At 43.6% G+C, this 27,940-nt stretch overlaps 2 protein-coding genes across 3 annotated transcripts; one reads left to right on the top strand and one right to left on the bottom strand.

Annotated features, from left to right (window-relative positions):
• The first annotated feature begins 1,145 nt into the window (after window positions 1–1,145).
• Window positions 1,146–7,586, top strand: LOC147200428 (transcription factor AP-4-like). Its single transcript, XM_086120797.1, has 7 exons — window positions 1,146–1,547; window positions 3,929–4,094; window positions 4,314–4,412; window positions 4,547–4,717; window positions 5,223–5,369; window positions 5,576–5,746; window positions 6,266–7,586. The coding sequence occupies exons 1-7, from the start codon at window positions 1,459–1,461 to the stop codon at window positions 6,419–6,421; spliced, it is 999 nt and encodes a 332-aa protein (XP_085976923.1). The 5' UTR covers window positions 1,146–1,458; the 3' UTR covers window positions 6,422–7,586.
• On the bottom strand, window positions 5,425–27,517 carry wdr19 (WD repeat domain 19). Of its 2 annotated transcripts, XM_086120795.1 has the most exons (37): window positions 27,311–27,517; window positions 26,789–26,880; window positions 26,646–26,711; window positions 26,440–26,565; window positions 25,897–26,012; window positions 25,619–25,734; window positions 25,332–25,412; window positions 24,374–24,486; window positions 24,066–24,239; window positions 23,918–23,988; window positions 22,911–23,077; window positions 22,707–22,830; window positions 22,522–22,628; window positions 22,312–22,428; window positions 22,020–22,175; window positions 21,135–21,282; window positions 20,752–20,965; window positions 19,210–19,369; window positions 18,969–19,079; window positions 18,724–18,833; window positions 18,554–18,611; window positions 18,025–18,171; window positions 17,847–17,929; window positions 17,527–17,610; window positions 17,273–17,419; window positions 16,765–16,889; window positions 16,561–16,670; window positions 15,956–16,024; window positions 15,797–15,874; window positions 15,417–15,513; window positions 15,174–15,298; window positions 13,646–13,727; window positions 13,238–13,388; window positions 9,427–9,550; window positions 9,246–9,322; window positions 8,946–9,083; window positions 5,425–6,369 (listed from the first exon to the last, which is right to left on the bottom strand). In XM_086120795.1, exons 1-36 carry the CDS (start codon window positions 27,314–27,316, stop codon window positions 8,969–8,971), a joined length of 4,047 nt encoding a protein of 1,348 aa, XP_085976921.1. In that variant the 5' UTR covers window positions 27,317–27,517; the 3' UTR covers window positions 5,425–6,369; window positions 8,946–8,968. The 2 variants fall into 2 exon arrangements, with proteins under 2 accessions (XP_085976921.1, XP_085976920.1); XM_086120794.1 differs by having other exon boundaries at window positions 5,425–9,083.
• Between the last annotated feature and the right edge of the window lie 423 nt (window positions 27,518–27,940).

Genomic DNA, 27,940 nt, shown 5'->3' with positions numbered 1-27,940 from the left:
TAGTAACATCATCTGGAGAAATGTATGTTTTGTTTTGTGTATTTCCATTAAGTTACAAACATGACATAAAACTTGAAAGCTTTTTAATTCATGTTTATTGGTAGTTGAGTTTCGTTTATCCGAACAGAAATGATGACAGCTATAATTGACAATTGCTATGGAGCGGCATGAAATATTATTATTATCACCAGTATTGTAATGTCAGAATACAGTAACTGATGTTGGATCTGTTTTGTAGTAGAGATCTCCCCGTCAAGAGCAGAGCAGCCGAAGCAGCCACAATTTCCCTCGAACTTATCAATGGCTTTTTTAAACAATAAATGTAAAAGTTATGCCTTATATATTCATTACACAATAAAACATAAATGTGAAATTCAAAATGTTAACTGTAATGTTATTAGTCTGTGCACAATGGATCATCAGTAACATTAAAAATAACACAATAAAGCCAAGTATATCAGTTGGCTGGTTGAAATAATGGCTTTTGGTTTTGGTGTGCCTCTCCAAGATTTTGTTGTCCCCATCTGGCCACCCGTATGAAATTTTTCTGTAGGTGCCACTGACTACATTGCCTATGACAAAATGTACACAGCTGATTTAGATGGAGAAAACTGATTTGATATACAAGTAAATATTGTACAGTTAGAGGCTTGGTCAGGCAATGAATAAAGCTCCCACGTCAAGGCACTTCTGTATTTATGATCGTTAGGTTGTCTTTTTTTCCAAAAAAATGTATTAATTGAAATCCATTTAACCATCTTATTTATTTTTGTACTGATTTATCCCATTTAACAATTGGAAAATGTATTTATCGCACATAACACTATTTCAAAAATCTGAAACTAAACTCGTTTTGCTCATTACTTAGTTGGTTAGCATCAACATAATTATAAATACATGCTTAAAAGGAGAGTGAATAATTTTAATTAAAAAAATTGTACACATACATTTTCTAAACCTCATCTATAGATGAACCTCTGCCGCGCCCCTGGAATGCTCCAACGTGAAATCCAGAAGCGGCTGTCTTTCACGGGCACTTGCTGCTCTCCTGTCCTCTGCTAGCTTGTTTGTCTTACCGGAAGGAGGCTGATTCCAACCAGCTGTTTCCCGCCTCACATAGATCAGCTGCGCGCACACACACGCACGCACACAATCACAAGGGTAGGCGGAGGCAACAGACATGGACACAAACACGTAGTAGGCGGAGGCAAGATGACACGCGCGCGCGCACACACACACACGCATTGGAGGGAACCCCATCAGCTGTGGACAGCTACAACTTTTTGTTTTTCAAACCCGTTTCTTCACATCACCGCGCGTCTTGCGTGTGAGTGACTGCTCGAATAGACTACGGCAACTGTGCGTTTCCCCGTACAGTCTTTGTTTTTTTCCCACCGAGGGAGAGAAGTGGGTGGGAGAGAGGGCAAAACACGCGTTTCAGGGGGTGGCTTTGAAAGCATGGAATATTTCATGATGCCGACAGAGAAGATACCGAACCTCCAGCAGTTCAAGAAGACGGAGAAGGATGTTATCGGGGGACTGTGCAGGTACATTTCGAAGAAGCACTTTGTGGATGTTGCGCTGCGGGCTCGACGTAGCGCGTTAGCAGTTAGCTGCTAGCATGCGATAGTTTGGCAGCAAGGTTGTACAAAGTGGCGGATTACTACCTGAACTGCAGTCTTCCCGTGCGAGCGGACGCTAAAAGGAGTCGCCCGTTTCATGTCCTTCGTCAGCTGGAGAGTCTTGCTTTACCCAGCAAGACACGTTAAGGAGGCATTCACTCCCAAAATATGTAAATTAACCACCTGAAATCGATACATGGCACTTGGAGTCGAGCACGTGGTGGTTAACGTGTTTGCCAGTCTCGCGATTTAGAACTAAATTAGGGTCATCAAATATGTATTTTGTGACGCGCTTAGTATTGATAACATTTCGCATTGGGCCAGATCGTAGTCTTTCGGATCATTAATAATATAGATAATTATTGTGGCTTTTACGCTTCTGTTGTAAAGCAGTAGCCGCGCTTGTGCTGCTAACTCGCCAAGCTAACACAGCGTGACAAATTTCCAACTGCGCTCAGTGCACGCTTAAGAGCCTCAACTGGGCTTTGTCGGTTCCACGGGCACACTCGTCGGGCCACCCGCGAGGCAGTTAATCGGTGTTGGGGTTTTTTTGGAGGAGGGGCAGCAGCGATCGTTGGTCGTTGGCGTTAACGGTCGAAAGCATTGTTCTCCTCGGTGCCCGGGGGCCTTCTGCTTGCAGCCTGCCTACCGCCGCTGCTGCTGCGCTCAGCGTGTACCGGAGGAGTGGAGTCACATTTCACTGTGCTGCTACCAGCTGGCCGACGCGCCCTCAGGCGGCCATGTTGTAGGTGCGCAGCTGCTGGCGGCCAAAGCAGAAGCCGACAACAGCCGAGATCGTTTCCAACTTTGCCATGCCGAAGCCCCAGAACGACATTTTAGGAATAAGTGTGTATTGTGGTAAAATATGTTATAGTTCGCGTATAATTTTGAACAACTGATGCTATCTTAAAAAGGAGCCCGGACACTTAATTAAGCACACCTGGACAGGCTAATGCAAAGGACGGCATTTCCGGCCGACCGAAAAAAAAATTCTAAAACTGTTATACGCAGCATGCCACACTGGTATTATGCTTTTGAAATATGTAACACAAATTTGATATTTATCCAATTTACAATTTATTACATCTACAATTACATTTATTAGACTTTTTAAATTACGCAAATGAAGGAAGGTAAGAATATACAAAGAGGGGAGCTTCGCCAGGTCAAAACACAAACCCACACCAGGACTTGAATATCTAACACCATCCCTCAAAGCCCTAATTCGAATCGGAACCGTTGTTGAAAATCCTAAAACTCGGTTTAAACCCTAAGCCTCTCTTAAAGCCTTAACTACATACCCCTAACCCAAGCTAGAAACCTAAAATCCAAACTCTAAAGTTTCATATTCTTACATTGACACTTCTCGGGGCATTAGTGATAACTGTAATGTTCAGGTGGTCTTTCGTCAGTTCATGCTCAAAGGCTCGAGGTCTCCATCGAGCTTTTGTGCATGAACTCATGCAGCCTACTTGGATGAGAGTCGAAACGGCAACCTGAATAGTCCAGATGTATTCTATATCAGTGACCTGGATGAATGATAATTTACACATATATTAACATTTATTTATTACAATTGGATTTATTAACAGTTTAATAAATGCTCATAATGAAAAAAGCATCCCAGCATTTTTCACCAATCTCATTTTGTTCCTTTTATACCATTCTTATTTCCACACTTTCTTCCTCCCTTACTTATATCATGTTCATTTAGAAAGTAGACACCTACTTTTGTTTTTCCCGCCGGTGTTACTGGCTAGTAACCACAAAGTTGAAAATTCCTATTCGCTCTCTGTTTGTGTGGTTTCCCCACCCACAATGATCGTATCCTTTTTAAACCACACAAGCTAGTTGCTCTCTGACCTTGAGTGTTTTATAAACATCTCAGTTCAAGTTCTACTGGTTTCTTTCCTTGGGTTAGTTGTCCTCTCTGTGCCTTAATCTCGTTTTAATGGTGAACATGTTAAGCGACAATCTTGAGGGTGAGGTGGGTTGCAACTCAGAGTTCATTTAAACTGTGATGCAGTGGCAGTTCAGGTCAAGGAATGCGAATGGGTCAAGTTAGGCCAAGTTTTCTCCTATTATTAGTGTGTGTCTGATCCACTCTTATATTTTATTGTGGCTGTATTTTTGTCCAGCGTGTGTGCTTTGTGTGAAAGTGTTGAGTCAACGGCACACATCAGCTCAAGTATGGCTTCTGGCCCACTTTTGAGCATTTACATTTCTTATGATGTTGCTATGAGCAGCTTCTCCCAATTTCATATGAAAACATAAATTATTACCTATGCCCTGTGACTCTTCCTTAGCCTGGCCAACATTCCCTTCAGTCCAGAGACGGCACAAGACCAGGAGAGGAGAATCCGACGCGAAATCGCCAACAGCAATGAGCGGCGGCGCATGCAAAGCATCAATGCGGGCTTCCAGTCCCTGAAAACTCTCCTGCCTCACACAGATGGGGAGAAACTAAGCAAGGTACATGGTCATACATTTGAACATCTTAACCTACATAAAAACATTGTGTGTGTGTGTGTGTGTGTGTGTGTGTGTGTGTGTGTGTGTGTGTGTGTGTGTGTGTGTGTGTGTGTGTGTGTGTGTGTGTGTGTGATGGAATGGATCTGTTGTCAGAAACACTCGATAGCACGCGATATCATCTGTTCTGCTTGGTGTATTCACTTTTGCGTCTCTCTGCAGGCAGCCATCTTGCAACAGACAGCAGACTACATCTTCACCTTGGAGCAGGAAAAGACGCAGCTCCTGTCACAGAACAACCAGCTCAAACGCTTCATACAGGTAGGCCCAAGTGTCCCGACAGCATCTCTCATGCATGTAACCTTTGTGATGTTGTTCAAGGAATAGTTTTGCTTTAAGTCAGTGTATAGTGTGTGTGATTTCTGTCTCACACTGTTCCCACATTGTGACTGCAGGAGTTCAGCGGTTCCTCGCCCAAGAGGAGGCGAGCGGAGGAGAAGGATGAAGGCATTGGTTCTCCTGACACTCTGGATGAGGAGAAGGTGGAGGAACTGAGGAGGGAAATGCTGGAGTTACGCCAGCAACTGGACCGAGAACGCTCCGCTCGCATGCAGCTGGAGGAGCAGGTGAGCATAACATTGAATGAAGTTGTTTTGTAATACCCAAATCGTGCGGGTACCGTTCAAAATGCTGACAACTGTGCAGGTGCCATATTAATACCGATGCTTGTTTGCCAGCATCCGTCTTGCTCAAAGATACTTTTCGCACCACAGTTCAAGGATTTGTCTTGTGCTGAGAATCAAACAGTACATTAGAAAGGGAACATCCTTTTTCCGTATCGTTGCAATGCACCATGGGATATTTGATTTTAAGATGTCCATCACTGTTATTTTGAAGGTGCATTATAGAATATACCAAGGACACAATACAGGGGACAACCTAACCTATACGCACTTCACACTTGAACAACACAACATAATGGCCAACTCACGATATATAGGTCATCAAATCGTGGATAGGGAGTGATTCTCAATACTGCCATTTAGATTTGTTTTTATGGTATTGTTATACGTTTCTGTGTATCCGGCACATTTGGTTCACCACAGCTTGCTTCCGTTTGTTTGGATTCAGGTGCGCTCTCTGGACACCCAAGGGCACCCGGATCGCCTCAGGGTGATCACCCAGCAGGTGGACGAGGAGCATGCGCAGCTCCAGAGCCAGACGCTGTTGCGGCTACAACAAATCCAAGCGGCAGACAGACCACCTCGCAGTCCAAAGGTTGGTCACACACATTCATACATGTAAAATCCACCTGTATTCCAAGAGACTCGAGTGATGGAAAATGCAAATTATTTTATTACAAACCACACATTTTTGCTTGTATTCAGAGTTATCAGGCATGACTGAATATACATTTTTGTTGTGTATTTACATTGTTGAAGTGACCCGCTGATGTAACAAAGGTGATTTGTATGTGTTTTCAGTTGGAGACCTCCCCAACGCCCATCGCCTCAACCCACCACCCGACAGTCATCGTGCCAGCGCCGACACTAACCCAGCAACCCCATCACCACGTCACCGTGGTAACAATGAGCTCGTCTCTCCACAACAGCACCATGTCTACGTCGAGACAAAACCTGGACACCATTGTGCAGGTATGTCCTTTACATCTTCTCGATAATGCACAACACGGGCACAATTAAATAGCACCCAATACATTAGTTGTATCAAAATCTTCTGCCTTTATTAAAACAGTAATTGTTCAGTTTCCTGTCAAAGAGCTATTAAATTATGGTTGTAGTTTGCAGTGGTGTGCTTGTTTTACTGCACCATACTTAGAGTATACAGACAGGTGACTCAACTCAAGGCCCGGTGACGCATCATTTAATGTGGCCCACTGAAGCAAATCATCTGCATCCACTTCATGTTTCTTGCTCAAATCTGTACCAGTCATAACAGCCCTCTTAGGGAAAGAACAACGCCAAAGCGGTACATGACAAAAAGGTTTGATACTTCTGGTGTACAGTATCATACTACAACCAAAATATTAGAAAGGGTATGATGAACTACAACCACAATAATAAACATGTAAAAAATGTTTTGATAGCAGATCCCATTAGATTGTGGAGGTTCATTGTGGAATATTTGCTGCATCATCTGTTTGCTCCTCTCAGGCTATCCATCACATCGAGCGCACTCAGGAGAGGAGCGCAAGCGCAGAGGAGGAGCAAAGACGAGCCGTCATTGTAAGCCCCGCCCACGTCGCCATGGACACAGCCTGCTCTGACACCGACACAAACACAGAGGGAGAGGACTGCTCAATGAACTGATTGTGCTGTGAACTCACAAACACTTAACACCATCTCACTGTAAGATTCCATCCAGAAGTTTGACTACTTAAAAAAAAATCTCTCCAAGCTCCAACTTCCTGTAGTGAAGCGCTTTTCTCGTGGTTTAAATTGTCCGACTGAAAAATACGCATGTTGGGCGTGCAGAGGAGGCCTTGGGGGCTTCTTGGGGCTGCTAGTTATCGCTCCGTCCTCCCAGTTTTTCATTGCATTGACTATATTGTGCTGCAAATTGACATTTTTACTGTAATGGAGAACTGAATGTAATACAGTCAGCAGCAGCCTGTGACTCTTTGGTTAAGAACGGAGGACTTAAGAGTTGCAATTATTTCTTCCCCGAGTCTTGTGTATTTTCTAAATAAGGCAGGTCACCCAGACTTCATTACAGGATCGATACTAAAGGAAAATATTTTACTTGAATATAATTATCATCTTAAGCCCTTAAAATGGATATCGAAGAATATAAGCTATTGAACGATTGACAGTCTTTTATGTGTTTTGGGAAATGCGCCATGACAGGGTTACTGAACTGCAATCCACTTAAAAATTAGATGTTTATTTGGTTTGATAAGGAGCCTTTTTTTTTTCTTGCCTTGAGATCCAAAATTTGAGCCACCCAATATGCACCCGCTGAGTTGACGCGAGAACGAAATGTTGGTTCACCAGTGTTGTGGTCACAACTGGCGGGCTTTCTCAGTCAATCTCGGACAACTTGGCTGATTGAAACAATCTTACTTTGTTAATAAAAGATGAAAATGTGATGTACTCATAAAACACAGGCAACGTTAATCTGCATGACGATTTCATGTTTTCCACCAAAGACTTCCAGTCGCAACTTCTGATCTTGGTTTATTGTTTTCAGTGACTATGCACTTGAGTGTTTGCTATTTATGCAATTGCATCTTCAGCCAATTTATACACGAGGTGAAGATTACTATGCACCGCTAATAGGTGTGTGTATGTCACACCAACAGTCTAATTGTGACGTGCTTGTAACAAAGGAGGTCATTATCGTTCTTAGAAGGTGCTGTTTACCAACATGGTGCTCTGCTGTCTAGCACTGAGCTAAACATTTTCGAATGTGGCCAAAGTCATTTCCAAATGACTGAATTAGGTTTGTGTGGTTGTGCTGGGGAAAAATTAAAAAGTCGTCAGTGTTGTAAAAGACACCAAGATCGGTCACTGTCAAATTGAAATACCACAATGGTCCAAAAATGAGCACTAGCCAATTCTCGGAATCGCTTCATGTTGTGATGTTTGTTTATCTTGCCCGGGGGGGGGTCCTTTTCAACTGGAACTCTTGTGTTTCTATTTCCAAACACAACTTGATGCTGTAAACATTCCATATGTTTGGAGTTGTCTTCATCTCGCTAGTTCTGTTGCAGATTGAATGCATGAAACTAACGTGTTGTGTAACATGCAGTTTCTTTTTGTTTTGGCAAACATGTTGAGCGTGAAAAGGGTTTCGGAAGTATGTGGACGCTGCTGCTCACAATCTAACATCAGTGTTCCATCTGGTTCAACTTGTTTGTTCCACGCGATGTGGGAAGTGAAGGGGGTTGTTCGTAGTGTCAAAGAGGGGTGGGTGGAATTTTGTCAAATATGAGGCAGCCTCAAGTCGAACTGGACTTTCGGTGGGGTGGACTGAGAAAAACACTTTTCAACAACATGGCCTGTACAGTACACATTGGATTGCAGCACTGATGCCTTTCAGTGAATTTTGAGCTATTTGGTGTAAAGCACTTGCTGTCCTCTACTGCCTGAAACAATGATGAGGAAGTTCCATTTTTCTTTTTTTTTTAAGTACTTTTTACAATGACAATATCTTTTTGTTCAATGTGATCTGCTTTTCTGTCTTTACATTTGTTGGCGTTTTATATTTTGTCTCATTTTTTTCAGTCCATGTCAATGAGAAGCTGTTATATTTTTGTTTAAAAAAACTTGGGTAAACAGTCCTTTGTACAAAGAATAAAAATAAAATTTGTACTTTTCTATGACAACATGCTTGATCATTAAATATGCACAAACTATTTATCCATTGGCTGTTGGACAAAAACAATGAGACTTTTAGAGGAGAGTGTGTAGTTACTACAATCTCCACATCGAAAACTACCGGTAATCAAATTGTGTACTGAAATTGTGCTATACAGTATAGTGAACCACCATTACATAGGATATGCACATGGATGACATACTGTACTTTATGCCTATTAGTGAGCTAAGCATCAAGTCCATTTGTGAGCTTCTAATCATATTTGTAAATAGCTGTATTGGTTTATTTGACAAATTTTAAAATTACTCTATTTGTCCATTCATGTAAATTGAATACTGTACTACATTAACAATTCAATAAATCAGATGCCCAAAAAGTTATAAGAATATAAACAGTAGTCAGTGTGCTCTACATCTGAGTCAAAAGAGTGGCTTCAGCAGATGATTAAAATTTCACAAAAGTTCATTTGAATTCTGTTAAAACTGCAAGTTGAAGAGAAGAGGGCAAATGTACATGCTCAACTTTCACCGTCAGCTTCACTGATCCACTTGATCAGTCTGCAAGTGTTTGGAACAATCTTTGATCTTCTTCACTTGCTGGGCACTCAGAGTCTCTGAGCACATCGGACACACTGTCTCAGTCTCCAGTAACCTGAAATCAAAAGTCACCTTTTTTCGAATAAATTCATCCAAAGCTCTTGTCTTGCAATCGATACTGAGAAACCGGCAGTCATAATAAATTCTGTATGCATTTTGTTTCACCAAAGTGTGTGTCAAAACTAGAGCATTCCAAATCACAGCGTGTGTCGCTTACAGGATGAACTGCGAGTAGAGTGCAGGAAATTCGCAATGAGGACACACAGACCAGTCTTCTTTCAGCATATGACGACCCTATCGTTGTGGTGATAAAGCAAGACAAAAGAAACAAAATGTGATTTTCCAGGAGGAAATTGTCAAGTGTTTGATCAGCCCAATGAATGGTCGAGCACACTCACTGTGGCAATGCAATAGGGCAGGTTGTTCTTGCACGAGATGCACAGCAGTTCATTCTGCGGAAGCTGAAAGCCACAGTAAGGACACGGGGTAGTTTCCTCTTCCAACTCTGATGTATCTGGACGCCTAACAACATGAAAGTCGGGTATCAAATGAACAGATCATAGATGACCACATGACGTATACCGCTGAACATTCAGATTTTCTTGGGGATTCTCATGGAGTTTGAGCAAGGGCGAGTAAATGTTTGTGCTCAAGGGATGCGTTTGGTTTCTAAAACAGACAGATGAGCCAGGTGACGTACATAAGATAATAAACTACTTCTTCCTTTCATAACTTTGCTGCTGTGAATTGGGAATTTCTCCATTGCGAGACTAATAAAGGTTTTCTTATCTTATCTTAATAGTTATCATGCTTATGTAAAATGTATGTAAAGGCTATTATTCATAATATACAATTCAAAGCATGGCACTGATTTTTAAACAGGAACATGGGCTGCTACTCAAGGGGTCTACCTGGTGCCTGCTTGCACCACATTGGTGATACCTGAGTTACAGTGTAGCTGCTCTATCTAGTGGTGAAGTTCGTAAATTACAGTTTCCTCATCCTTTTGACAAAGGCAGAACAATTTTCAAAAAGAAAGACAACATTGAATAGTCAACTTTCAATTGAGCACATAAATAAACATATCGGCGTGTGACTGCCCCTTCTCATGGTCTCACCACCCGTGGGAGGGGTCAAAGGGGTCGGGTGCAATGCGAGCTGGGCGGCAGCCAAAGGCGGGGACCCTGGCGGTCCGATCCTCGGCTACAGAAGCTAGCTCTTGGGACATGGAATGTCACCTCTCTGGCAGGGAAGGAGCCCGAGCTGGTGTGTGAGGTAGAGAAGTTCCGACTGGATATAGTCGGACTTGCCTCCACACACAGCCTGGGTTCTGGTACTAGTTCTCTCGAGAGGGGTTGGACTCTCTTCCACTCTGGAGTTGCTCATGGTGAGAGGCGCAGAGCAGGTGTGGGCATACTCATTGCCCCCCGGCTCAGTGCCTGTACATTGGGGTTCACACCGGTAGACGAGAGGGTTGCTTCCCTCCGCCTTCGGGTGGGGGGACGGGTCCTGACTGTTGTTTGTGCATATGCACCAAACGGCAGCTCAGCATACCCACCCTTTTTGGAGTCCTTGGAGGGTGTGCTGGAGAGTACTCCTGCTGGGGACTCCCTTGTTCTGCTGGGGGACTTCAATGCTCACGTGGGCAATGACAGTGAGACCTGGAGGGGCGTGATTGGGAGGAACGGCCCCCCCGATCAGAACTCGAGTGGTGTTTTGTTATTGGACTTCTGTGCTCGCCACGGATTGTCCATAACGAACACCTTGTTCAAACATAAGGGTGTCCATATGTGCACTTGGCACCAGGACACCCTAGGCCGTAGTTCGATGATCGACCTTGTGGTTGTATCATCGGATTTGCGGCCGCATGTTTTGGACACTCGGGTGAAGAGAGGGGCGGAGCTGTCAACTGATCACCACCTGGTGGTGAGTAGGCTCCGATGGTGGGGGAAGATGCCGGTCCGTCCTGGCAGACCCAAACGTATTGTGAGGGTTTGTTGGGAGCGTCTGGCGGAATCCCCTGTCAGAAGGAGTTTCAACTCCCACCTCCGACAGAGCTTTTCCCATGTTCCGGGGGAGACGGGGGACATTGAGTCCGAGTGGACCATGTTCCGTGCCTCTATTGTTGAGGCGGCCAATCTGAGTTGTGGCCGTAAGGTGGTTGGTGCCTGTCGTGGCGGCAACCCTCGTACTCGCTGGTGGACACCAGCAGTAAGGGATGCCGTCAAGCTGAAGAAGGAGTCCTATCGAGCCTTTATGGCCTGTGGGACCCCAGAGGCAGCTGACGGGTATCGACTGGCCAAGCGGAACGCAGCTTCGGTGGTCGCCGAGGCAAAAACCCGAGCGTGGGAAGAGTTCGGTGAGGCCATGGAAGCCGACTTCCGGACGGCTTCGAGGAAATTCTGGTCCACCATCCGACGTCTCAGGAGGGGGAAGCAGTGCACCACTAACACTGTGTACAGTGGGGATGGGGCACTGCTGACTTCGAGTCGGGACGTTGTGAACCGGTGGGCAGAGTACTTCGAAGACCTCCTCAACCCCACCAACACGTCTTCCTTGGAGGAAGCAGAGTCTGAGGACCCTGAGGTGGGCTCTCCTATTTCTGTGGTTGAAGTCACCGATGTGGTTAAAAAGCTCCTCGGTGGCAGGGCCCCAGGGGTGGATGAGATCCGCCCGGAGTTCCTCAAGGCTCTGGATGTTGTGGGGCTGTCCTGGTTGACACGCCTCTGCAACATCGCGTGGTCAACGGGGAGAGTGCCTCTGGATTGGCAGACCGGGGTGGTAGTCCCTCTTTTTAAAAGGGGGGACCGGAGGGTGTGTTCCAACTACAGAGGGATCACACTCCTCAGCCTCCCTGGTAAGGTCTATTCAGGGGTGCTGGAGAGGAGGGTCCGTCAGGAAGTCGAGCCTCAGATTGAGGAGGAGCAGTGTGGTTTTCGTCCCGGCCGTGGAACAGTGGACCAGCTCTACACCCTTAGCAGGGTCCTCGAGGGTATGTGGGAATTCGCCCAACCAGTCTACATGTGTTTTGTGGACTTGGAGAAGGCGTTTGACCGTGTCCCTCGGGGAGTTCTGTGGGGGGTGCTTCGTGGGTATGGGGTACCGAACCCCCTGATACGGGCTATTCGGTCACTATACCACCGATGTCAGAGTTTGGTTCGCATTGCCGGCAGTAAGTCGGAATCGTTTCCAGTGAGGGTAGGACTCCGCCAAGGCTGCCCTTTGTCGCCGATTCTGTTCATAATCTTTATGGACAGAATTTCTAGGCGCAGCCGAAGCGTTGAGGGCGTCCGTTTTGGTGGCCTCAGTATTGCATCCCTGCTTTTTGCAGATGATGTGGTGCTGTTGGCTCCTTCAAACGGGGCTCTCCAACGCTCACTGGAGCGTTTCGCAGCTGAGTGTGAAGCGGTTGGGATGAAAATCAGCACCTCCAAATCTGAAACCATGGTCCTCAGTCGGAAAAGGGTGGAGTGCCCCCTCCGGGTCGGGGGAGAGATCTTGCCCCAAGTGGAGGAGTTTAAGTATCTTGGGGTCTTGTTCACGAGTGAGGGCAGGAGGGAGCGAGAGATCGACAGGCGGATCGGTGCAGCGTCTGCTGTGATGCGGACGTTGTATCGGTCTGTCGTGGTGAAGAAGGAGCTGAGCCAAAGGGCGAAGCTCTCAATTTACCGGTCGATCTACGTTCCAACCCTCATCTATGGTCACGAGCTATGGGTCGTGACCGAAAGAACGAGATCCCGGATACAAGCGGCCGAAATGAGTTTTCTCCGCAGGGTGTCCGGGCTCTCCCTTAGAGATAAGGTGAGAAGCTCGGTCATCCGGGAGGGGCTCAGAGTCGAGCCGCTTCTCCTCCACATCGAGAGGAGCCAGATGAGGTGGCTTGGGCATCTGATTCGGATGCCTCCTGAACGCCTCCCTGGTGAGGTGTTCCGGGCATGTCCCACCGGGAGGAGACCCCGAGGAAGACCCAGGACACGCTGGAGTGACTATGTCACCCAGCTGGCCTGGGAACGCCTCGGGATCCCCCGGGGAGAGCTGGAAGAAGTAGCTAGGGAGAGGGAAGTCTGGGCTTCCCTGCTAAAGCTGTTGCCCCCGCGACCCGGCCCCGGATAAGCGGTAGAAGATGGATGGATGGATGGATGGCGTGTGACTGTGTGTGGTATGTGAAGTCAGTTGACGCCAGGAGAGTGTGTCATGCTGGTTGCTCACCGAACCATAGCCTCAATCTTCTTCCTGTAGTTCTGGTGTATCTCGTTTCGGTACTCAGGCCGCATGAGCATGGCGGCAAAGCCAAAAGCGGAGTTTTTCAACCCGGCTCGGTGACATTCAATGACCGCCGATGTCAAAATGGGCACAACATCTGCAGCAACACAACATACGAAGTGAGACCTTGTTCAAAAAATGTATATTTCTATATTAGGCTTATTGAAAATGTGAAATTATGTCAAGGTGTGACTGTAAGTGTGAATGGTTCTTTGTCAGCTGGAATAGGCTCCAGCTCACCCGGGACACTGACGATAAAATGGGATGAATAGCTCCGAATCAGAATCATCTGTATTGGCCAAGTATGTAAAAACACACAAGGAATAATAGCTGCATTGTTGTCGAATGACTTACGTGCAGGAAACTTGCTGATATTTTTGCTGACACGAATGAGCATACGTGCCCCTTTAAGGTGGTCTCTCCTCTTGATATGAACCTGTATGGAAAGTCTTTTTTTAAAATCTTATTTACGACAATCTTTATTGTCATTGCACAGTGTGAAACAGCATTTGACTCATCTTTCTCTTGGCTAGGGTATATCGATGTAATAGTATTTAATATGCCCTGTGTGGGAAAAAAAATTAAACTTAATAACTGGTTAGGCCATCCTCAGCAGCAACAACTGAAATCAATCGATCAGTGAAATTTCTATTCCTGCCAATGAGTCTTACACATCTCTGTGGAGATATTTTGGCCCACTCTTCCTTGCTGAATTGCATTAATCCAGCAACACTGGAGGTTTTTGAGCATGAATGGCCTTGCACACCATTTCAATCTGAATCAAGTCCAGACTTTGACTAGGCTACACCAAAGCCTTTATTAAATTTTTGATTCCATTCATAAGTTGACTTGCTGGCGTGCTTTGGATCATTAAATGCAGAATATGCCTACTCTTAATATTTACACAGAGCTATGTTTTATTTATTTATATAGTGGTCATAAGAGGCCTACACACCCCTGTTCTGACAGGTTATAATGGTGAGGAAAAAAATGAGAGCAAGTTTAAATGATTAAAAATTATAAATCCACCAGTAATGTGATCCACAACCTGTTCAACCTGTAGTCAATTAATAAAAAGAAAAAAACTGAGATAGAGCTCTATTTTTGTAGGCAGATCACCTGTACTCAGGCATAAAAACCGTCACATCTTGATTTTCCTGCAGGTGCAAGCCTCTTTGAATGTGTTTGGAAATTTTGCAAGTGAAGATCTTCTTGCTCTTCTTTATATCCATACTTTGCGCGCATCGATCTCCTGCATGGACTCCAGCGAGTCCGTTTATGCTTTCGCTCTGTCGGCCGTGCACCTCTTTTGCACCTAATTTAAAGGGAATGAGAGGAGTGGCTTCCATTGGCTGGAAAGCAAGTCAGCTGCGTTCATACCCACAACGGTGCAACCACTCGTTGCTAACTGCGTGCATCTACGAAAATAACCAAAAGAAAGACAACTCCACCCATGGGCACAGTTAGATCAGGCTTTTCGCTAGACTTGCGCCGGGAACAAAAATATAATGTCTCTACCAATTGTGAAAATCATGTTCAAACTCATATTAAATGGGACTGATTGTTCGACATGTCAATTTGAGCCAATTCACCATATGTAAAGTGTCATCAAATCCGTAATCCTTACCCAATGACTACAAACTGAAGCTCATTTTATTAGTGCAACAGATCTCTATCTATTTTGATATGTTGTGATCGTATAAGTTTGTTTTTTGTTTTTTCGTGAGAGACAGGATTTTAAAATTAAAGGCAAAGGCAAAAATAACCCTGAGTCAGGTATGTTTCCAATAAACCTATTCCACTAAAAGTATTTTATGGTTTTTGTTTGGCTGTCCATTTTACATTCATGACAACCAAAGGTATTTGTTTTATCAGCACTCACTTTTCCCAGCAGGTAAGAGTGCAGGATCATCAGGTTAGTGGCCATTTCTGCAGGAATCTTTATCTTGTGGGCCTGCAGTTGTGTGTACATGCTAAACAGCACGTTGTGGGAGCTACGGTAGTTACCTGGTAGAAAACACACACAAGGAACACGGCTGCAAATCAGTTCAGAGTAGAGTAGTTGTATCACATTTATTATGCTGCAATGGTAGGTAAACAGCTTTTGGGATAGAGGGGATCATACCTGCATTCTGCTCTTCCCTAGCGATGATGATGGCAGTGCGAGCGGCTTCCCTGTACTGCTGCAGTGCCATGTAGAGTCGGAACAGGTACTTCGCATCCTAATAATCCAAACCAGAAACAGTTAAAACGTGCTTAAAACTTTCAGACACCATTGAGACTATTTTCTAAGAGTTGTTTCTATGCGAAACAGCAAACACCAGTAGTTTTTCTGAATTGCATTATAGTTGCTGTGTAATTGCAGTAACTAAAATCTTTTTATTTTTGTAAAGGCATTGTGTTGTATCTCACTGAACGGAGAGGGTTATATGGAAACAGTTTCGGCTGGAACTGTCACGATAAAATGTAAAAAGGGGATGACACATAACACCGTATAATCATCACCTTTGGGATGCCATCGCTCTCCCCCATAAGGTATTCTATTAGTAGATTAGTCAGGGAGCTGTCTTTGGCTTGGCCCACCTGTTGGGAAACACACATCAAACACATGAATTTTGAACGCGGCTGACAGTGATTTTTGCACCGGACACACTGATCGCTCACTGTCTCAATGGCCATGTCCAGAGCCAGGCTGTCTTCCGTATTAGGACACTTCAGAAAGTGCTTCAACGCCTGAGGAAGAGAACAAGAGAGGTTGATGCTGTAGGTGTTGCTGTTAAGCAACATCCAACTGGGTCCCAAAGCGGCTCCTGCAGACCCAGTTGTCGGCTGTTGACTGGGAACTGTTCGTAACCCGAAGGCACGCCCAACACCACTTGGAGGTCGTTCCCGAGTTGGGCTGATGCTGTAGTTGAGTGATTAGCGCGGATAATTAACTAAATTTACTCAATTGGTCAGAAATAATTTTCAATATCTTCAATCGTTATTTATTTATGACAATAATGTATCATCCATCTATGCCAGTGATTCTAAACAGTCTTCCACTAGATGGCAGAAGATACAATTAACCAGGCATCCATCTGTTGCCATTCATTCAACAGACTAAGTCACGGCAGCTACAAGTACTGTATATCATCAGCTGGGGCTTCAACTAAGCAGGTCCAGATTTCACAATAAGTCAGTGCATTTGTCAGGAAATCATTTCAGAGTTTTAGAATGTATGGTAACGTACGAGTGTAAGTCAAAAAAAAATAAAAGCGACGTCCTACCCTGTTGTATTGTCCACATTTTTGAAAGAATTTGCCAGCTTGCAGGTGGTTCTTCTCTGCCTCAAAGTAGAGAGCGATGCTCTGATAATCCTCCAGTGTTGCGTCAGAGCCTGTAAAAACACACACAAAGCGGTAAAGTGCATGATGCAAAGCAATGAACCCAATCGCAGCATTTCAACTTAACGAGAGGTGACAGTCACAGACCGATGATATCCGCGTAGACCTCCATCTGTCTGTGCTGCTGTGCTAACTGGAAGGCTTCATCGTTGCACTGTGACAGCACCAAGAAGTGGATGGCTGAGCCGTAGTCATTTAACGACAAGAAGAATCTGCAAAGGACACAAACCCATCATATGAGCTGTTACAATGACACAAAAGAGTAGAGTGAAGGAATGAAAAGCATATGTTGCATGTATTTTTTTTAAACAAGAAATATGTATACATACAACAAATGTTGTTGTGTGTGGTAATTTGCATGTGCAGTCACTTGATGACTCGATGCCCTTGCACAGTCAAATGAGCTCCGATATAAGAACTGTCTGTTTAGGGGTCTGTGTTTCTAATATTCCAGAAAATCAGTATTAGATCGAATAATTCACTGAGCGTCTCTCAGTAGATTATGATGCAGTTATACACCAACTGCAACCACAATAATTAACATCTTGTTAAAACTGAGCATTAACTTTTTGTCAAGGCAGACATTTTGTCTCACCTGGCCACCATCTTCGCTCCTTCAATGCTCTGCGTCTCTCTGACAATGCGAACAGCTCCTTCTGGGTTTTTCAGGTGATCCAGCAGCACGCGAGTTACATTGTCCCAGTCTTTTGCGCTCCCATAGGCTTGTGCTGCCTCTTTATAACTGAAGAACACAGAACCATTACCCCATTTTTGTTGTTGTTGTTTGTTTTTTTTGTTGTTGTTTTTTTACGATTCCTGAGCTCAATGGAGACGCCAAATGGAACCTACTTGCCATCCGCCTCTTTGGCTTTAGCATACTGCAGGTGAATCTTGGAAGAGGTGACATTAGGCAGTAACTCTCCCACCTTTACCCTGAAAAAGGAGTTGTTTCACTGTCGACAACTTCAAGTCAAGTATCAAGTACAACTTTATTGTCAAATGTGCACAGCACAGATGAAATTTCCTCCCTCTTAAACAGACAACAGACAACAAGAGGAGCCGCTGCGGGTGCCCGCGCCGCCATCAAAAGAACATTTAACATAAAATTACAGAATAACTTGAGACCACATTCAGGATATGAGCGCTGCTGTTTTTGGGATTTGTCTCACCAGTTTTTGCAGCGAATATAAACCGATGCTGCCTTGTCATAGCACTGTCCTTTTTCATAGAGCTGTGCAGCTTCTGAGAATTGCTGCGATATAAAACAAAAAAATCAAATACAGACACACATCCATAATACCGTACAGGAATTTAGATACATAAAGGGCACTAAAACTAAACACTTACCTTCATGCTTTCCAGTATGGCTGCGCATTCTTTCTTCAGGACTCTACTTGGGTGCTGAATAGCCTGTGCCACTCCTCTCCTTATGTCACCCATCCGAATGGACATTCTGGCTACACCTGCCTGGCATACCTCATCATGCTCCTGGAACTGCAACCCAAGGGATAGTAAGAAGACAGTAGAGTAAAAAAGTAAATAACATTGATTAAAAAAAAAAACAACAACAGTATGACAGTGTCATTGTTATTCAAACTAGACAATGTTTGTGCCTTATCAAATGATACTCTTGACTTTAGAAAATCAGTGAGTTTCCGTGGGACTGATTGTGCCTTTCCAAGGATGATAGTACTGTACTCATTTTTGATTTATACGGTCAGTGAGGTATCAATTTCACAATCTGTTCATGATTGTGATTAAATTGTTGTACTGCATCACACTGAAAGCCGTTCCTATTTTTGACTCGCATGCAGAGGCATTCACTTTACACTTCATTATGACGTCAAACTGCAAATATTGAAACTGTTGCACTTACTTTATTATTATGAGTCATTCCTTTCTCATAATGTGCCAGAGCATTCATGTAGTCTCCACTACACAGAGAGAGAGAGAGAGAGAGAGAGAGATGGAAAACCAGACGATGCATCAGATCTAACATTAAAGATCATAACAGGATTAAGATTGTTTCTGGGTGTGTATAAGTACATAAACTCCAGATGAACGGCATATTCTTTGGAGAGAAATGGAATCTGGTCTTCTGCTAACCCCTTAGCTAACTTCAGAGCGCTGTCCCAGTGCAGCAGGTCTCTCCTCATCTGAACAATACAACAAGAGAATTTAACTTACAACAACTCGTTAGTTTACAATGCTGAAGCCTAAAAACTAGGAACAGTATATATGTACAAATGTGTGTGTGTGTGTATGTGTATGTATATATCTATGTATCTGACCTCCAGGGCAGCTATGGGGCAGCTTGAGGCCAAATAGAGGTCCTGAGCAAGACAGAAGTCCTCCAGGAACATGGCCAAGTGGCCTGCAAGTAAGTTATAATCCTCAATGCCCTATGAATGAAAAAAAAAAAAAAAAAGTTTAGTGTTTATTCTTGAATTCACGAACTTCATGTTTCATTTGTTCGAAAAGCCAAAGCTATTTGGCAAGCAATGTCCAAAGCTCCACCGGCCATAACTGTACCTGGATGGCCTGCAGTGACATCACCATTCCCACATTGCCACTCATGCGGTAGAAGTGGATGGCCAGCTCAACTTCCATGTGAACCAGACAGGCTTTGCCGATCTCAGCCTTGTCAGCCTCACTGCCTTCAGTCAAGCACAGATCCCAGGCTTCGTAAAACCTTGTGACAAATGTGCACACAGGTCAGAATTGTCTACCCTTCATAAATGGAACACCACCCACTGCTGTATTAAGAAGAGACTAAAAAGACAAATACATATAACTATAACCACAGAAATGCTAATCAAGTCCCCATGGAGGGTGGGGTTTTTTTTCAACACACAAGGAAGAATTAGGAACCAGTGTCAGAATTGACCAAATGCAGAGTACCATAAATGCTCGTTGAATAAGGAGAAAAGCAACAGACTGCAATGTTTTAGCCCTACGCATTGATTTAAATTCTAAATTCTGACCATTTACTTGTACCAAAGGATTGAAAGATAATGTTTAATGATTTCACAGACACACTAACTAAAAAATATGGGAAATGGTTAGCAGAGTTGACAGAGAGACATCTTGCTCTAATATGAAACAAATCCCTGAAAGTGGAAACAAAATTAACTCCCCAGGAATCTGCAGAGAAAAAATGTTGATTCCGTGGAGAACAATTCTGATTCTGTGGAGAACAAATTTCGATTTCGCGGCTTGAAATTTCCATGGGCCTTAAAAAAAAAAATTGAAAATGACCAGTTATAAAGCAAATTAATGTAATAATGAATGAAGAATTCTTTTGGGAATTTATCTGCAAAACCAAAACCGCTTGACCTCGATATAAGCATACTGCATACAGTATGATAATAAATGTAATTCAACCGCACAGACAGTTCATTTATTACGCACGGCAGTGATGTGACCTCATCTTCAGTAGACGTCTCCATTATTACTGGAAGTCTCCATGAAATGAAGAGAAAAGAAAGCGTTGCCTCATTTCTCCCAAATAATTCCACCACCTCCCGCATCGCTCTTCAGTCGATATAAAATGATCAAACAGAGCCCCTCCATGTTGGATTATATTTACGTCCGTAAACACTGCCACAAGTCATCATCTTTTGCGTGTGTCACTCAATGTTGGGCTTTGTGGGCTTGCGTGTCATATTACGGATGTGTTAAGATTAGAGGATGCATTTGTTTTGTGAACGAAAACAAAAAATAGCAGATTTAACAACAACAAAAAATCTGAATTGGGCATCACGCCCTGGAGCGTGAACACGGCCTGCCCGACTGCAATATCTAGCAGCCTGGCCGAAAACAACATGTACTGTAAATGTAATGTTCTGCACCTTGCCCTTATTTCCACTGATTGTTTTCAATTATGCGGACAGCAAATTTCGGGATGGCAGAATCCCGGATTTCCTGCGGAAACTAGAAAATCATGGAAACTTGTGACCAGTGAACTGATGACTAGTGGTGACAAGATTTGAAGCCTCCAGCCATTATCTAAATTAATATAACCTGACACTGCCAAGAAATCAAGTCCCTCCAATCAAAAGCAGTTGAGCTAACCTTTTAAGCTGGAGGGCCTGTGTGAGCTGCTTGCAAAGTTCTGGCTGTGACCCAGACGGTGTGCTTGTTGAGTGTTCAAGGAAGGAATGTGTGCTCAAAGCCACTTCATTGATCTTGCCGCTCGCCGTCTGGCACGTTAGCACCCCATTGTAGAGCAGCAAAGGTTTCTGGGAGGAGAGAAGAGGAGTGCTCCCCACTAACACCACTCGTGGGCCTAGATGATCAGGATGGGACATGAAAACATAGATTAAAGGAACAGTCCTGATCATCATCAATCAATCACAGGATGACTGTGAATCACATTGCCCACAACATTACTGATGCTAACACTTAAATAACATCAAAAAGGACACCTGTGAAGCTTGGGTTTGGCGTTTCCCTACCATATATGGTGGTTTTATGCACAGCGTAAGTGTAGACTTTGTCATCATCGAAAGCTACAAAAACTACTCTGTCAGCGTGCCAGTTGTCCCACAGCACTCCAGTGATGGTGGGGGAGAAGTTTGGAAGCTCAAGGCACAAGTCTGCTGCCTGTAATGACCGAACACAAGAATTTGAGCAGAGATCTCATTTTGAGAGAGTTGAGGAGGTCAAGTGGACAAAATATAAACTATCTATCCATGACTTTTCTTTTATGCCTGGGGTTGCTGGAGCCTATCCCTGCTGACTTTGGGAAAGTATATCTTGGACTACTGGTGAGCCGGTCCAGTTGGCTGGCAAGACAAGAATAACCTTTTGCATTCACATTTACACCGAAGATTCATGTAGAGCAGGGGGCCCCAACCAGCAGGCCGTCGACTGGTACCGATCCATGGCACATTTGATACCAGGTCACACATCAGAGTTTTAAAAAAAATTTACTTTGAAAATGAGGTGCAACCGCTTGCAACAGCAAACAGCTCATCGCGATTATAGGTTAAGGCAATAAAAAGTAAGATCACATGCTCACAAAAATGATTTTAAAAAAAGCAAATGTCTTTGGAGAGCTTCCTCTCTCTGGCCCCGCTGGAGATATTGCTCTGAAGGCTTTTTCAGAGCAATTTCTCCCTCACAGAAGACACAGGTTGGGGTACTCGCCATGTCTTACGCTGTTGCCTGAATGTGATTTAATATATTCATGGGTTTCATGTTGTGTTGTACTGCCGTGAGATCAGATTGTTGATTTATCAGCCACAGGTACAATCTAAAGAGTCTTGGTCTCAAATTGGCTGTGTTTTCAGCTGGCCATAAGCGTGTCAATTGTGCACATTGTATGTACCGGTACTCACACTTGAAAGGGTGAGCAGGAAGCCGCTCTTCTTGTCATCAATAAAGATCAACCGTGTGCCATTTACATCTGGGAAAACTTTACTTAATGCCACGGTGTGGCTGTAAGTGCTCACAGTTTCCCAATCCTCCACCAGGACACACACAACGTTACCTAACTGGAAGAACAACAGAAGGAACTCATGAATCCAGTGAACGAAATGAGAAACAGGAATTCTGCATATTTCTTTTCTAAATACAGATCATTGAAACATGGATAAATGAGCTGGTGCTTTGGCTGTTGCCGAGCCTTACATCAGTGCCATAGTAGAGGAAGTCAGCGGTGAGAGCGTGGCAAAGGATCCGACCTTTTCTGTCATCGTCTGGGAACAACTTCATTTGCTTCCTCTCCTCCTGCTCACTGCCATCGATCTCGAAATCAAACAAGGTAAAAAGCATAAATATGTTTTGTGTGGAATTCACTGATAAGCTAATGGACACAGAACATAAGTAAATGTGACTTACCATGTGCAGTTGCACTTTACCATCAAACAAAGCTGCGGCATATTTTGCATTAAGACACATGTTGGCAACTGTCCCGAAGTACTCAATCTCCCTCAGTTTGGTAAAAGCTGAACAAAAATAGTCCATTAAAACGAGCCGCGTAAAGTGATCTGACGTAATGGACGCTTGTTAAACATGACACACACCAGATTCTTGTTCAAGAAGTGGTGCATAGAACCAGGCTTTGTTGTTCATTCCAACAGCAACATGGTAGGGTCCCACAGCAATGAAAGTTGGTTCTACTTCCACTTGTATGGCCACAGGAGGTATCTGCAAAACAACTGAGTTACTAAGGCACACAATGAGTCCAGTGAGGAGTCTTTCAGGTTCCGATAAATGCAAGTCCTCACCCCATAGTTTGACACTGTGACCTCCAGCAGAGACGTAAGGTAAGCCAGTCTGGTTCCATAACTGTCCCCCAGAATAGGAAGCTTTGTGAGGAAGACATGAAGAGTGCCCCTCTGTGTGGATACCGCCAACAGCTGGCCATCATCTGTCCAACTCAGCTGGTCCAGACCTGAGCCGACATAGTACAAGTCAAGCCGACAGATGCGTGGCAGACAAACGTAGTGTTTTGTAGCTGATTTTGAGTTGTCTTGGCACGTCTGAGCCCGTGTATTGTGACATACTCGACAACGACGAAAGTTTAGCCTGTCAGAATTTTTGTTCGTCTTGTCATGTAGGGTGATATGTCCCACGAGGTCCTTCGATTGATTTGTCGGCATTGACCAATAGGAAGAGAGTGCCCTCCTACTTCTGATGTGAGACTGGAAGTGGCGCACACAATCACAATGTGGTGTACAGTATGGTGACTGGAACAAAAGGGGAAATCTTGGAAAGTATATATCGCATTTCAACTCCTGCTACGTTTGCTAATTGCCAAGCTAGTAGCTGATTAGCAAACGTGGTGTCATTCAACCAATCCGTGAAGTTCTTTTTGGTGAATCGACAGTCCATACTACCCTCTCCCGACCATGCAGGAACGGATGCATAGTACCTTTTTCTAATTTTAATTTTTTGCTTTTTCTGTGTAGGAAACACATGCACATAATGCCTCCATCAACATGACTTTGACAGCTGCTTGACTTTGACATTGGCTCTCTGTCAGACCTGCGCCGATGGACTGAATCTTGACAGGAGCAAGCAACGATTGAGCGGTGTCTGGTCGGTGACAGACTTGTAGGTGTAACGTTTCGCCCAGTCCAAGACCCGAACGATATTTATCTGGTAGTCTGACAGCGCGACAACAACCAAAAAATTGTGAACAACGAAAAAAGTCAGGTAGTTTGAGAAGGACATCGGAGAGAGACGTGCAGGGTACATTTCAAACTACTGTAATAGCAGGAAACTTCCTCACCTTTTGTCTCATCCTCCAGCTGAATCACGTTGCTAATGTATTTGAGGTCACAGAGATCATGGATCTTTATGCTGCAATGTACACAAGGGTTTAGTTTGATTCATCCTACCTCACTGAAGCGTAACCTCCATTAAGAGGTTATACATACCTGTTGTCCCCACAAGAGGCAGCCTTGTTTAATGCGGATGAGATGGCTACACTGTTAAGACTGTCTTTATGGTTGCGAGCCTGGCAGAGCTCATGCCCAATCTCTCTGACATGAGTGGAAATGACCACAAAGTACCCATGGGAGAAGCCAATGAGAATATAGCCATCACCAAACCTGATAAAAGTGGAAGAAAATTCCAGAGAATATTCAATGTGTGCGTTTTGCCACAATAGTAATAAAACAACATCATAGTGCTTTTTTAAAAAATACCCAAAGACCTTATGTAATGTCGTGCGTGTGTGCCGTACCAGCGATAAGAGACGATGCGCCCATAACTCGCCTCAAACGCCAGCTCATACCAGTCTTCGGTGTTGGTGATGCTGAAAAGGACCAAGATTTTCTTGTCCACGCAGACACTCACCTAGACAATCAAATGCCATGTAAGTAAGCATATGCAATGCAATTCTATTAATACACTTTATGTACACTGATGAAATACAATACAAGTGATGTCAGAAAGTCTGCCTAAACTGAAATCATCGTAAATGCATTTTATTGAAATCAAACCGTTATTGGGAGTCGCGGCTTGGAATTGAAGTGGATTTACATGGGACAGGAGATGTGAGCCAATCTCTTTTTCGTCAATGGACGCTACAGCTTCGTGTATGCTTTCAAAACTTAGCTTGTAGCAGACGTGTGCACATTTTCAGCATGGCGTCTCTGATCCACTGGTGAAAGGACACTTTGATCCTCTCCTCTTTCATCTATAACTGCTTCAGAGAACAAAGTGTATGCAGAAAAGTGGTGAAGATTGCACGACTGTCTGTGTCCTATGTGTTGTGTTGTGTTATTTTTGTTATTTTGACTTCAAAATGGTGCCGCGTGAGTGGCTGCCTTTCCAGCAGCTCCTATATTTTGTTGTTCTACTTCTTCCTTTCATAACTTTGCTGCTGTGAATCTGGAATTTCTCCATTGCGAGACTAATAAAGGTTTTCTTATCTTTTTCTTATCTTAAACTGTATACTTACTGTAGTGGTAGTAGTTTATTGGGATGTAGACCTAATGAGTTCACCAGCCATACATTTTTTTGTCCCGCTTAACCTCTCGAGTCAAACAACCATTCACGCTCCCATTAACACTTTTAGAGCAATTTAGAATCGTCAATCTACTTGAGAAGCATGCTTTTGGAATGTGGGAGGAAGCCAGAGTAACCAGAGAAAATCATCTGTTGAAAGTGCCATTGAAAAAGAACACACTGAAACTCACAGTGTTCTCTCCTTGGGAATTCCTTTCGCTAGTCTTCATCATGGAAAAGTAAATGTCTGCAGGTGCACCACGCAGTTTTATCTGTAACAAAATAAAAACAGACTGTCTGCTCAGTACATTGTAGCCACATGTGTTTACTATGATGTCATGATACTTGTTTATAGTTACTTCTATTTCCCTTACACAGAGCTCCAGTAATGTAAATGAAATGTGTGACCCTTATACAGTATATCAGCAAAGGTGTGCAGCTGCATGCTGCAATGTGTTTGTGTTTTCCATGTGACCACCTCTCGGATTGTGTCCCCCTCTTGATTGCTGATGCTCAGATTGTTGTCATCGCAGCCAAGGGCCAGTAAATTCTGAGCATTCCAGCAGCCACAGGTTATTTTCTTGGTATGTTTGCCTACCATGCATGGCAACAGAGGTGAGAGAAGAATGATATAAACCGAGCAGAAATGCTGAAAGCGATCATGCTTGTTATGATACCCACAATCTTGCTGCTGTAGACAGTAAATTTCCCCAGTGTGGGACAAATAAAGGATATCTTAATCTTAATGTCATTTACCTAAAATTGGAATCTTGTGTGAGGTCTGCTGATTGTAGATCAACAGGTTTCCTTTGGCAGTGCCGGCTGCCAGCAGGGGCCCCATTTTTGACCACACAATGAGAGAAATGTGATCTCTGTCAGGGAAAATATTTTTTTTAAATCATTGCACCTCTGAAACGAGTCTGTTTGTCTGAGCAACATGGAAAATATGACTAATAAATGTTGAACTAATATTAAATATATAGTTTTAAAAATTCAATCTTCACCACTAATTTAGTGGATTTAATTCCCATTTTCAGAGCATCTAATTTAACTAGAACCAGTGAACAGTGGGACACATAAAGCAGGATTACGCAAATAGATGTCCACGGAGCTTTGTAGAAAGTTGGAGTGTGTACCAAGGAAGAAACCATTACTTTTGGTGACAATCCAGATAAATTACCAAATAGGAGAATGTATTTTCACTACTGATTAACATTGTAGTTACGGTACTTATATACAGCCATCATAGCATTGTTCAAACAGTTCATCTAAATTGCACAAGACTGAATGCAAGTATACCTCATTCCGCTATCTATCTTTGAAGTTTTATTGATACTGGCATCCCATAAGTATATGGAGCTGGATTTTGCTGCTATCACTGCCAAAATGTCCCCGTCCTTATCCCAGTCCATTCCCACACAGCGTCTAGGAGAACATGAAAAAGCGGAGGATTATTTCAAACACACTTTGGACTCATATTTTAACATCTATTCTCTGACACATACCCTGGAAGGCTGATTTCAGTCCACTTGTGTCCATGGCGATCAAATATTTTCACTGAGCTGTCTTGTCTGTTGGGTTGTATACATTGTGCATGGGTTTAGTCAGGTCAAACTTTGTATTTCACGTGGCATTAATTTTCACTCACCCCGCAACAGCTATATAATTTCCAAGGGATTTCTGCCACTTGTACAATAACCTCGAGCCCATCCAAGCATTGTCTATGAGAGTAAAAATGCTCTGTGGACACAATCAGGACATTTGGCTGAAGACCATTTTCTAATTTAGTCAAAATAAAGGTACTTCAACAGACACAACATATGACAAATCATTACATCCGGTCAGGAAGGTTAGGCAAATAACGGCATCTTTTTGCATGTACAACATGTGCAAAAGTGTCCAATGGTAAATACGTATTGGTGAGCACACGCAGACTTCAGGATAACAAGAATTGGTCGCATCCAGTAGCTGTGTAAGGCAATATAGACTTAATTCGATTAACAAGAAGCTGACATGAAAATCAGTTCCACTACAAACGTGTCAAAAAGTTTCGTTATCTGATGAGCACTACCTTTAGCAAGTCGCTCGCTAAGTGAAGACATTTTCATTCTTTTTTAACTCAATTATGTTTTGCTAACCCAAAATACAGTAATATTTACGTAATACCAACCTTCATCTTGATAAGATTAGATGTTTGTTCGATCTATTAGGTGCTCAGGTTTGACCCCACGAAGCTACGCCTTGTTTAAAATTATTTTCAAACTACATTTGAACACAGGGTACTTGCGGTACTAGGCAGCCACATGATGAAAGAATAGCTTTGTGGAAGACGCAAGAATTTGCAGACGCCAAAGCGTCTGGAACAGAAGTCATAGCAACAGCCCTGAGCCAATCAAGAGCTTCCAAAGATCGCTTCCGGTTTATAAACCGGATATCTGAGTTGAGGGAGTTCTCGTGTCTCGTTATCCGACTAGGAACATGAACTGACTGATTACTGCATACGTATAAGAAATGTTGAACTTGGAATGCTGTTTTGAGAACTTTCTGACAATTACTCAGGAAACATCCATTATGCTTGTGTTTGGCAGTAACATGCTTTAAATTGTGATCTTTACTCTTCTTTCCTGCAGTCAACCGGAAAACTGTTGTACGAGTCCCCCATGGTGGAAGGGTTTCGTGTGTGTGCGTGCGTGCGTTTTTGTGTTGGTTTGTTTTTGGCGTGTCTATAAGTAGTACATTTTGTACATTTTCAAGACAATTATGAGTTTAAAAGTTGTCGTTAAATAAATTATCGTAATGG

This window comes from Hippocampus guttulatus, chromosome 9 (genome assembly GCF_054856545.1).
Source record: "Hippocampus guttulatus isolate MCC_2025c chromosome 9, RoL_Hgut_1.0, whole genome shotgun sequence".
NCBI classification, from domain to species: domain Eukaryota; kingdom Metazoa; phylum Chordata; class Actinopteri; order Syngnathiformes; family Syngnathidae; genus Hippocampus; species Hippocampus guttulatus.
The sequence above is the reverse complement of the archived record's forward strand: the minus strand, read 5'-3'. Positions and strand labels throughout refer to the sequence as shown.